The sequence below is a fragment of the Sphaeramia orbicularis genome, chromosome 16 (genome assembly GCF_902148855.1).
Source record: "Sphaeramia orbicularis chromosome 16, fSphaOr1.1, whole genome shotgun sequence".
In the NCBI taxonomy this organism is placed as follows: domain Eukaryota; kingdom Metazoa; phylum Chordata; class Actinopteri; order Kurtiformes; family Apogonidae; genus Sphaeramia; species Sphaeramia orbicularis.
Window position 1 is genome coordinate 31,848,813 of NC_043972.1, and position 11,647 is coordinate 31,860,459.

The following is an 11,647-nucleotide window of genomic DNA, read 5'->3' on the forward strand; positions in this document are numbered from 1 at the left end:
TCATGTACCACACACTGGTTTCAGGATTCACAATACACCTCCAAATAATGCAATAAAGCAGTTCTTCTTAGCAGTTTCACTAAGAATTACACTATCTTAGACTCATAGAAAAACTAGAAATCAGCAGTGCAAAAACAATAATTTTTCTACATTTTTAACACCTTCGTAGTATGGTTCCAGACAAGGAACTCCCTCAAAACAAGAGTCTTGACAAAGTTCTGCACCACATATTTATAGCTGATTAATACATAACATTTCAGTGAAAGTGTGTTTTTGTTTTCGGTTTTATGCCATCTACTGTCACACAATATCAGATCCCATTTGGTTGAAGAAAACCATAATGATTTTTAATGAGACTGAGGAACATTGTTGAACTATGCTGTTAATTATAAAATAATTTTGAAGGTTAAGACCATGAAAAACTCACTGTATCTGCTGCCCAAGCCTACCACCACGTTATGTTACACACATTAGAGCAGAGTACTGATTGATATTTGATCCCACTCTGCTGAATTGATTAAAAGATCTGAATTTTTTGTATACTTGACGTCTGCACACATGACACCTATCTTCAAAATCATGTGTGTAACTTCACTACAGTTTTGTTGGCATTGGGAAAAAAAAACAAAAACTGGAATAGTCAATTTTTTTAGACACCCTGTACTTTTATATTTATAATTTTATCTAGTGATCAAACACAATCTGGTATGATCACCAGTATTCAGTATGTTGAATGAAGAAGCATACAAGCAATTTTTAATGAAAATGATATTTTAAAACTCTTGAAAAATGATCCTTTGCTATGTCACTCATTTTTCAGAATTATTATAAGAGGAATTTGATATTTCTTAGAGAATATCTGTTCTGTTTGTGTCATAAAATGATGCAAAAATCCCTTCACCTCAGTAAAATACACACATACAAACACAACAAATTACTTTAGCCTGTTTTCAGTCTGGGAAAGGGTTTTAGGTATGTGTACCTTCTTCAGGAAGTTTGTCATGTTGCTGCTTTTGTCCACCAGGTGTTTTCAGAATCAGTGGAGACCAGAAAGCCTCTGGAGTCCACATGTTGAACTGAGTTGACCTTAAGAGTGGAGCTGTGAGGGGGTGCTGCAGGAAGAAAACACTAAATACCTCAGTTTGCATAACTAAGGTTTTGAATGGAATGAAGTTTAACTAGTAACAGAGTATTTTCACAGTCCTTTTAAAGTAAAAAATCTAATTAAAAGATGAAATGCATAAAATGGCATTAAAGTAGACTTGGTTACCTTTGTGATATGCTTAATTTAAACATTTTTCATTGCAAACTGTTTATTGCAGTTTTATTTACTAAACCAAAAGCATCTGCTGACGTAAAATCTTTAATAACTTTAGATCCACTAATCCTATATATACATTTTATAATTCAGGTAAAATACGCTTTCTCAGCTATTCATTGTCATCAGACATGAAATGTTTTAACATTCATTCTCCGTAGTGAACATGGAAACACCGCCATCTTCTGCAACAGTCATTCACCAAAAAAACAACAACAAATAATGTATCTCAATAAATGACAGTGGTTGTTGAAGCTTTTATATGTACAGTTAATGATATATTTTCCTGAGAAGGCCTTTTTTCTTCAGCTTTCTTTGTTTTGATATAATACACATTGAATTTACTCATGATTAATGAATTAAATATAGGAAAATACCTGATTTTCACTGAAAAATGCCAAATGAAGAGAATATTATGATAATAAATGATGATAAATCACTTTAGAGAAGGTGAAAAAAAAAAAAGTCTTATGTTGCCACAACAATAGTTCTAGGTCTTTAAGGGTCCCTGTGTATTTTTAAGCTTCAACACTGAAAGAATTACAGTAAAGAATATAATAAGTGATGACTGTGCATTTAAAAACATGTAAAATATCACCAAGGGGTTTATTCCCTCAGACACACATTACATTACTGTGTCACAGTGGTACTGTGTCTTTTTTCTGCTGTTCATCTTTGGGATAAGATGTCAACAGTGATATTTGCTCCACCTCTCCATGTAGAGCACAAATGTCCCCTGTCACTGTCAGATTTATGGCTTCCTGTAACTTGTTGGCTTGTCTGTGACTGTGGCAAAGATAAATAGCACAAACATATAAACATGTTGTTGTCAGTTGTAAAGGATATGGACACATAGATCAGCTACTGCACAGACCTATGATGGTCCCCTGAACTGAACAATCATCAAGACTTCATCTGAAGATTATGACAATTTATCCAAAAGTATGTCATATTAATCCTATACAATCCTAAAGACCTCTCAGATTTCTAAAGAGTAGATTAGTCCACATTTTAAGGTCATTGTCATGTTGTTCCATGTGTTACTTGACTGCTTCTGACCTCTACAGGGTGGGGAAGCAAAATTTACAATATTTTGAGGCAGGGATTGAAAGACAGTGTATGACCAATTAGTTTATTGAAAGTCATGAGATTTTATTTGCCACAAGAAAATTTACATAATAGAAAATGTTTTTATTCTATGTGTCCTCCTTCTTTCTCAATAACTGCCTTCACACACTTCCTGAAACTTGCGCAAGTGTTCCTCAAATATTGGGGTGACAGCTTCTCCCATTCTTCTTTAATAGTATCTTCCAGACTTTCTCGTAATAGTTTTGCTCATAGTCATTCTCTTCTTTACATTATAAACAGTCTTTATGGACACTCCAACTATTTTTGAAATCTCCTTTGGTGTGACGAGTGCATTCAGCAAATCACACACTCTTTGACGTTTGCTTTCCTGATTACTCATATGGGCAAAAGTTTCTGAAAAGGTATGGATAATAGTGTTAGGTATGATTATGACATCAATATATGTTTGGTTTCAAAACAATTGACGTAGTGCCTGCTGAGAAAAAACAACTAAATGTTCATTGTAAATTTTGCTTCCCCACCCTGTATGTCTCACATGAATAAATTGTGAATAATAATAGTATATTAATTTGGATGCAAGGCAAAAAAAACCCCAAAAGATAAAGTTGTAAAACCATAAAATAAGGTTGATGAGTTGATAATTATCTGTATAATTAATATAGGCCAGAGTTGTCAAATTAGTTTTAGTTCAAGGGCCACATACAGCCCAGTTTGATCTCATGCCTGACCAGAAAAATAGTAGCATAATAACCTAGGAAAAATAACTACAAAGTTTTCTTGCTGTTTTAGAGCAAAAAAATAAAAATAATGCAATTTTAACAATATTATGCCTCTGATTCTCATTTCCATGTGCATCACAACTTACAGATCACAGTGGATCTACAAAACATTTAGTAACAGGCAGAATACTGTTATGTTGTAATTCCAGTTTTTCCACACTAAAACAAACACAAAAATTTGGAGTTGTCATTATCTATAGGTTATTGTGATAGTATTTTACTTGTCTGATCCACTTGAGATCAGATTGGGCTGAGTGTGGCCCCTGAACTAAGGCCATCTCCACACGAAACCACATCTTTTCCTATCTCATCTTTTTCTTTGTTGTTTTCAAAAAAGTGCTCCATGAACCAAGTCATTTCAGGATATATTTGCATTCACACGAAACCACTGAACACGACTGAAAATGATGTAGTACAAATGCCAGGCCTGTATGTGGTGTCGTAATGCTCTTGCAGAAAAATGGAGAAGAACACGTGGAGCACGTGCATAAAGCTTACTTGGTTCTACTGGGTCTGATCCAATATTTCCTCCTGGTTGTCCCTCTCCACAGAAGATCTAAGAACATGTAGTGAATATTGTTAGCTATGGTTGTTTGTTGCTCATTGTGATGAAAGAAAAGCCAAAGATTTTATTTAATATTTCCAATAAACTCAATAGATGTTGTAGCACGAGCACTACTCTGTAGTCCACCACTGTTGTTGTTGTTGTTGTTGTTGTTGTTGTTGTTGTTGTTGTTGTTGTTGTTGTTGTGAGGTAGCGTCTTGCTTCTAGGGGAAAGGTTAGAGAGCTGGGGCTATATAGGAGACAGACATAGGCTCAGTTATGTAGCAGCTATGTAATGACACACTTAAATTGGATCATCTGGTGTTGGTGACAGTAGTGATTTGTAACATATATCACCTGTTCACTCTAGGTGAGGGTTTGGTAGTGAGTGGGTGATTGGGGGGGGCTACTTTTTGCTGACCGTGTCTTGCTTTGTCCTATTAAGTATATTTTGCTGTTATGGATTACCTAAACACTAATAAACTGAATCGCAAGATGTTTTAATGCCACGATACTTGACGATTTTGTTGATACAAAATAAAGGCACCTTGCTTGAACCTTGGATGACTCTTTGGACTGAAGCGTGTCGGGCAATTTCCCCTGTTCAGCCGCTCGGCGATGTAAACTTTGTTAGACAGTCGCCAATAGGCTATGACATCTTCATTTTAGAAAAGTTGCGGTTTGGTCGTACAGACGAAGACATGAAACCGGCGTTTTCAATTTTATCCACTCTGGGACCTGGTTTCAAAAAGTCATAGTTTCATTGACTGGTTTTGTGTGGATGAAATTATCCGATGCAAAATTTTTGCTGGATTCGTATGGACAAGGCCTAAAATGAGATTGACATTTTTGAGGGGACAGATTTTCTCCTTTGGCAGTGTTGTGCCAAGGTATGTATCCCCACTCAGAATTGTTTCCCCTGGTTGTGGGAGCATAATTTCGACATGATTTTGACTTTTTTATCTCATAATCATGACTTTTTATCTCATGATTTCAACTTTTTGTGTCCTAATTATGACTTTTTATCTCATGATTATGACTTTTTATCAGACAATTTCAACTTTTTGTGTCATAATTTTGACTTTTTATCTCATAATCATGACTTTTTATCTCATCATTTTGAATTTTTGTCTCATAATTTCGACTTTTTATCTTATAATTACGACTTTTTAATCTCACAATTTCGACTTTTTGTCTCATAATTTTGACTTTTTATCTCATAATTTTGATTTTTGTCTCATAATTATGACTTTTTTTAATCTCACAATTTTGACTTTTTGTCTTATAATTATGACTTTTTTTATCTCACAATTTTGACTTTTTGTCTCATAATTATGACTTTTTATCTCACAATTTTGACTTTTTGTCTCATAATTTCGACTTTTTTTTAATCTCATAATCATGACTTTATCTCACAATTTGGACTTTTTGTCTGATAATTTTGACTTTTTATCTCATAATTATGGCTTCTTATTCATGATTTTGACATTTTCTCTCATAATTATGACTTTTCACCTCGCAAGCATGACTTTTTGTCTCATAATTTCAACTTTTTATCTCATAATCATGACTTTTCGTCTCATCATTTTGACTTATCTCATAAGTATGACTTTTTATCTCACAATTTCGACTTTTTGTCTCATAAGTTTGACTTTTTAATCTCATTATTATGACTTTTGATCTCACAATTTTGACATTTTGTCTGATAATGTCGACTTTTTATCTCATAATCAGGGCTTTTTACATCATAATTAGGACTTTTTATGTATAATTATGAGCTTCGTATGGATGGAAGGCCGTTTCCGCCACTGAAAAAACTATCCCTATGGTAAGTCATAATTATGGGATAAAGAATCGAAATTGTGCTCCTGTGGCCAGGGGAAACTCTTCTGAGCGTTGATCCGTACGTCAACATCTGTTTTGGTCCGCGGGCCGTCTGTTTGACACCCCTGCGTTAGTGAGTTGATATTTATTTGGAAAGGATGATACAGGTCCAGTGCTGTTGAAATGTTTGGTGTGTGTGTGTGTGTGTGTGTGTGTGTGTGTGTGTGTGTGTGTGTGTGTGTGTGTGTGTGTGTGTGTGTGTGTGTGTGTGTACACTGTGTCCCTGCCACTGTTCCAGCAGCTGTGGGACAGTTGGCAGCCTGGGCTCCTCGTGGTGGCTGGTCCTGGATCAGATGTGGGTGGAGTTATCTGTGACACACTGACAACTGGGAAACCTCCTGCATCAGACTAACAGGTGTCCTCTCTCCTCCTCCTCCTCCTCCTCCTCCTCCTCCTCCTCCTCCTCCTCCCGCACATTGCCGGGGGTCTGCCTGCCTGTCCGCCTCACACACTCTCTCCGTCCACTCATCTGAACACCTCTACTCTTTAATCAACCCGAAAACTTTGCAGGAAATCCTTTTTTTTCTCCACCCTTAAATAATGCACTCCGCACAGAAAGACACCACCTTCACCAAGATCTTCGTGGGAGGTCTTCCTTATCACACCACGGACTCAAGTCTCAGGAAATACTTCGAGGTGTTTGGAGACATCGAGGAGGCTGTTGTCATCACAGACCGACAGACGGGGAAGTCCAGAGGTTATGGATTTGTAAGTTTAGTCTTTAAAGTTACTTGTTGTTTGTACACTTGCTCAGAAGCAGATCATGTCAGCTGATCCAGAACCTGAAAGAAAAGACGGGCTGCGTGTTTCCTGCTGTGTGTGTGTGTGTGTGTGTGTGTGTGTGTGTGTGTGTGTGTGTGTGTGTGTGTGTGTGTGTGTGTGTGTGTGACAGCCAAGTTAAAATTAGGTTAGTCTGAGGCTGCAACTCCAGGATAAACATGTGAACTATAGTGGAGGAGCAATGATCTTGTCTCATGTATGATCACATCATATTACTGTCATACAAATTAAAAAAAAAACAAAACTGAAAATGGTGTGTTTTCCTGCAGGTGACCATGGCAGACCGGGCCTCAGCTGACCGAGCCTGCAAGGACCCCAACCCTATTATAGATGGCAGGAAAGCCAATGTGAATTTGGCCTACCTGGGGGCCAAACCCAGGGTCATCCAGCCAGGTGAGGGGTCTGACCTTCACGGTGGGTCACTTTTTTTTTTTATGTCCACCTAACTCTCATTGTATACATTCATATCAACTCTTAGTGTTATATTTACTTTAGCAACAAGAATCCACTAATGAAGTATTTGAAGGCTAACAGCGGTTGGTTTTCATTCCAGGGTTTACATTTGGTGTGCCTCAGATCCACCCAGCCTTCATCCAAAGACCCTATGGGTATGTTAACCAGCAGAATTCCCATTTCCTCCAACACAATCTGTTTGCATATAATTAAAAAAAAAAAAGTCTTTCATGATTCATGTTCTACTTTTATTGTTGTTCACATGTTATTTATGACTGCCTCCTCTTCTTTAATACTGAATGAGGACATGTGAGTGTTGATGTGTGCTCCTCTGCTTGGCATTGTTTGTGAAGGAAGTGAACATTTGTCCCCAGCCACTACAGGATTGACTTCATGTTGTCTATCTCTCTCTGATCTGACAGGGTCGGTAACGGTTAAAATAGCTGATGAAGGGACATGATGATTTGAGGAATAGCTGAGTCTGCATTGGGCAAAGCACTAAAGTGTTACCTGTATACTCTGAACATACACAAACGAACTGAAAATGGTGACTAGATGCATGGAAGTCTTCTTTTGTTTCAGTTTTCTATAGTACTTAGACTGGTGTGTGCCTTGTTTTCAGTATGATGTGGTGTTCAGCTTAACTGTGTGCTTATTTCTACTTGCAGTGGGGGAGGTGGGGTTGCAGGAGGTTTTGTGCAGACCTTTTTTTGAGACTTTTTTTGATAGGGAGTGGTAACTCTGCAATGGGGTGTTGATTCTTTTCCCTTTTTTTTAATGATTGATTTGTGCCTTTTAGCCTGCGGTTTATTCCTTTCCCCCCCAGTTTTTAGTTAACATCAAGTTGATCGTGTTTTGTTGTCAAAAGGGGGCAAAATCGATCCCCTGCAACAAAACAAACACTGGCTTGCATGCAGGAGTTCCTTTTCTGTTTCTTACCAATGATGCTGTGTTTCTTATATTAACCCATTGCTTTCACTCGTAGCTTCCATCTACAGGTGCAAAAAAAAAAAAAAAAAAAAAAAACTGAGCCGATTGCTTCAGATAAAATGTCAGAATTTTACATTTTCTCAACTCTCCAGCTGATGTTGCTGGAAAGTATGATAAAAATGTGCTTTAAGGAATGAAAAGACATAGTGACTGCTATTATCACATTAGGAGAAAGCGTGGAATACTATGTTTAATATCCCCAAGTGAAAGCGAGTGAATATATAAAGGGTCCAAATGAAACCGTATATCATAAAGTAGAGCTCAACATTTTAAAAGCTGGATCACTGACTGTACAAAACAAGTTTTAGATGTGAGATAGCTATAGTGTGATTACGGTTTCATTATTAGCCGTGCAATAAACAAATAGAAATTCAGTCCTCTTTTATATATAGATGAACTCAAATGTTTTCTGCACGGTACGCTGGAGACAGAGATCTTAGCCGGTCTTTTCGGCAGCAGCTGTTGGCTACAGTGATCTCCACAGCCTCTCAAATTCAGATGGAAAATGGGAGTCACTCAGCAGTGCTGTTAATAATGTATGGCACAGACAGAGCTGCTCGGCTGTGGACAACAGGTGGACCGAGCCATGTGCCCCTGAAGTCTTTTGGTTATGTGGTGGGGATTACCCATGTGTCCTGGTGATTTACAAAGCACCTTTATTTAGCTCTCAACTTGCAGGGCCACAAAATGTTCATCCAGTCTCTTTCAACAGACATGGTGTTAAGTCAGCTGTGTCCTTTTAGCACTTGAAATATTAACATTAAAAAAAAGGTCGTATCACAGAGACATTGTTGCATCAAAGTTGGATCCATTATCAACAGGATAAAACATGCCTGTCATTAGATTTGTCAAATTTCACACAAGCCATGTAACTCTTTTTGTGGTTATTACATGCTGTGAGTGTAGCTCTGGTTTCCTCTTTGCAACACTTTATTCATCAGCTGACAATCACATCCAGTTGTGATGATAAAGAAAAAGAAAATACGGGAAGGTCACTGAGACAGTAGTGGCATAGGCGGACATTACAGTTGACGAGTGCCCTGCCATGTGTTACTGAAGGAGAAGATCAGCTTGTCCTTTGGATGACAAGGGGAGCAAAAATAGCATGCTTCCAGCCTCCCTTGTCAGTCAAGTTGGTGTGTGTTTGTGTGTGTGGGGGTGTATGTCTGTAAGAGGAGGTGGGGCACTGGTCTATGGACAGATATAACAGTTTCACACCTGCTGCTCAGTATATTTAGTGAGTGTGTTAACTTTAACACTAGTTTTCGGGGCCGAATTTACTCTGTCACCCAGTCATGAATTCATCCATTTTACACTGGTCTGTAAACAGAATAGAACTTTTATTGTCACATATCGCTTTGTGTCTTTAATACAGGTAAATACAAAATGTTTCTAACCAATAAGCAGCTTTTGTGGAACCTAATACAACCATCTGATAGGATATGAGACATGCAGAAAATGCAGCGGCTACACTGACTGCATTGCAACTGACTGGCATATAATAGCTGCTCTGTCAAAGATGTCTAAAGCCTCATTTTTCTCCTTATGGTTTGTGTTTAAGGACTTATTAACATGTGTGGGCATGCCCGTATGTGTGGTGTTGGTGTGACAGTATGTGGACAGTATATTGTCCACGTTTTTCCTGATATGTTGTGGTGTTGTGCGATAAGCTGGCATTTTGTCAAGTTCAGTTTTTAGTGAAACACTGGGTGCAGGGCCGCGCTGTGTCTCCTTTTAATGCCATACTGTGTTACAGATTAAGGGGCTTTTTGAAATTAAAAGCTGCGCTTGTGTTTCCTTGTTGTTTTGCTGCTTCCTTAACTTTTCATTTTCTAGGTAGGGTTTTCAGTTGTTAATGAATGGATTTGCTGTGTCAAACTGAGGACTGGATTGCCGTATTGTGGCGCCTGCTTTTTCAGTTTTCCAGAATTTAGTTTCAGCGTTGGACAAATGACTGCCTGTAGCTTTGTTTTGACCCTGGGTGTCTTTCTTCCTCACAGGATTCCTGCCCACTATGTCTACCCTCAGGCCTTTGTTCAACCTAGTGTGGTCATCCCTCATGTACAACCTTCTGCTGCTACGGCAACAGCTGCTGCTGCCACTTCCCCATATCTTGACTACACTGGAGCTGCATATGCTCAGTACTCTGCGGCTGCTGCCACCGCTGCAGCAGCTGCTGCTGCTTATGAGCAGTATCCATATGCAGCCTCACCTGCACCGACAAGCTACATGACTACAGCCGGCTATGGATATGCCGTCCAGCAGCCACTCACCACTGCTGCCACTCCAGGAGCAGCTGCTGCAGCTGCAGCCTTCAGCCAGTACCAGCCTCAGCAGCTCCAGACAGATCGCATGCAGTAAAGCCATGGGCACTAACTACCTTAGAAGAAGAGAGCAGATCCCATGTTTCAATGAGGATGAAGTTAGGAGGAGGAACACAGTAGAGGCTGAATGATGATTGCCACTTACAGGTTTAAAATTAACAGTCTCTCTACTAAAGAGCCTGAAGAATCTCTGGAGACAAAGAGACATAGTATATTTTACTCACAGGACATCAGTATTTTGTCACCATTAAACGTGTAAAAACGTAAGAATATTTAATATTTATTAAGGAGAAAAATATTTAAGGTTATCTCAGCTAGACTTGCTGGATGTCAGCTGTTGCTGAATTTTGTGGAATTTGAGATAAATTCCAGGGGCGTTCATGTCTTATAAATCAGGTGTCTTCCCCAGCAGTTTGAAAACCAACCTCTTGCATACGAACAGTATGTTGACAGAAGTACATCATCATGCAGTCATTGTTGATAGTGTTGGACCACAATTTTATTTTGTGAAGCTATGCAGATGATTATAGAGAAGTCAATGTTTAGTTCTAATTGTTTCCTTTAATAATTGTTTGGAGTGAAATAGAATAGACAACCTCATTTTGTTTCCTTTTTAAAATGGATTTTCTTGATTGTGGATAAGAAAATACTAAGATGACAGCTGAAGCTGGTACAAGCACTCACTTTTCTTCCCTTTAAATTGCACCTCAAGGAAGCCTAGCACGAGGGGAGAAACATCACTGAATGTGAATCTTTCATTTTGACAAAATGTTTCATAATGTGCCTTTTAAATTATACTATTTATGTATTTATTATGGAGCCGTACAGTAATAAACCCTTTTTGTTCATATGTTGTATGGAGCCTATGGTAGGATGTGCACATGTGCTGCTGCATTTCTAATGATCAAGAACATATGATGTTTATACTTGGCTCAGCAAAGTGCTACACTGTGTATAAAGAACAAAATATGTGTGAAAGCAGCAAAAAGTCAAACCTTTTTTTTTCCTGTTTTCTGTAGATGATCCTTTTTTTTCTCTCAAATAGGTTCTTAATCTTTTTGCTTTTTATACTTGACCAGTCGGATAAATGAACGTGTGAGAACTTTAACTTTTTCATGTTTTATATTTGATGTCATTGGACATTAAATATTTTCTAATGCAAGGACTTCACCTACTCGACCTTGCATTTTGTAATGCATGACACAAAATAATGCAAATGTTTAATATGTGAAATAAAAGGAAATATATCCTCTCATTTTATTGGTATTTGTGTGTGTGTTTTTTTGTCTTTGTCACATGTTCCAGTTATGGAAAAGTTTTGCAAAAAGAGAAATCTATAATATGGTAAAATAACACAATGAACATATTCATCTAAGCATTTACAAACAAGAGTAAACAGTTCTCAGTGGTTAAATATGTGATACAATCTGAGCAGTATATTACTGTGTTAGTTCAATTGAAATGTTTTATTTAATGGCATTGAAAT

General features: G+C 37.9%; 1 protein-coding gene across 2 annotated transcripts; it reads left to right on the forward strand.

Moving 5' to 3' along the window:
- Positions 1-5,888: 5,888 nt before the first annotated feature.
- Positions 5,889-11,416, forward strand: rbm24b (RNA binding motif protein 24b). Of its 2 annotated transcripts, none has more exons than XM_030157045.1 (4): positions 5,889-6,322; positions 6,664-6,808; positions 6,948-7,002; positions 9,838-11,416. In XM_030157045.1, exons 1-4 carry the CDS (start codon positions 6,155-6,157, stop codon positions 10,196-10,198), a joined length of 729 nt encoding a protein of 242 aa, XP_030012905.1. In that variant the 5' UTR covers positions 5,889-6,154; the 3' UTR covers positions 10,199-11,416. The 2 variants fall into 2 exon arrangements, with proteins under 2 accessions (XP_030012905.1, XP_030012906.1); XM_030157046.1 differs by having other exon boundaries at positions 6,664-6,787.
- The last annotated feature ends 231 nt before the right edge of the window (positions 11,417-11,647 follow it).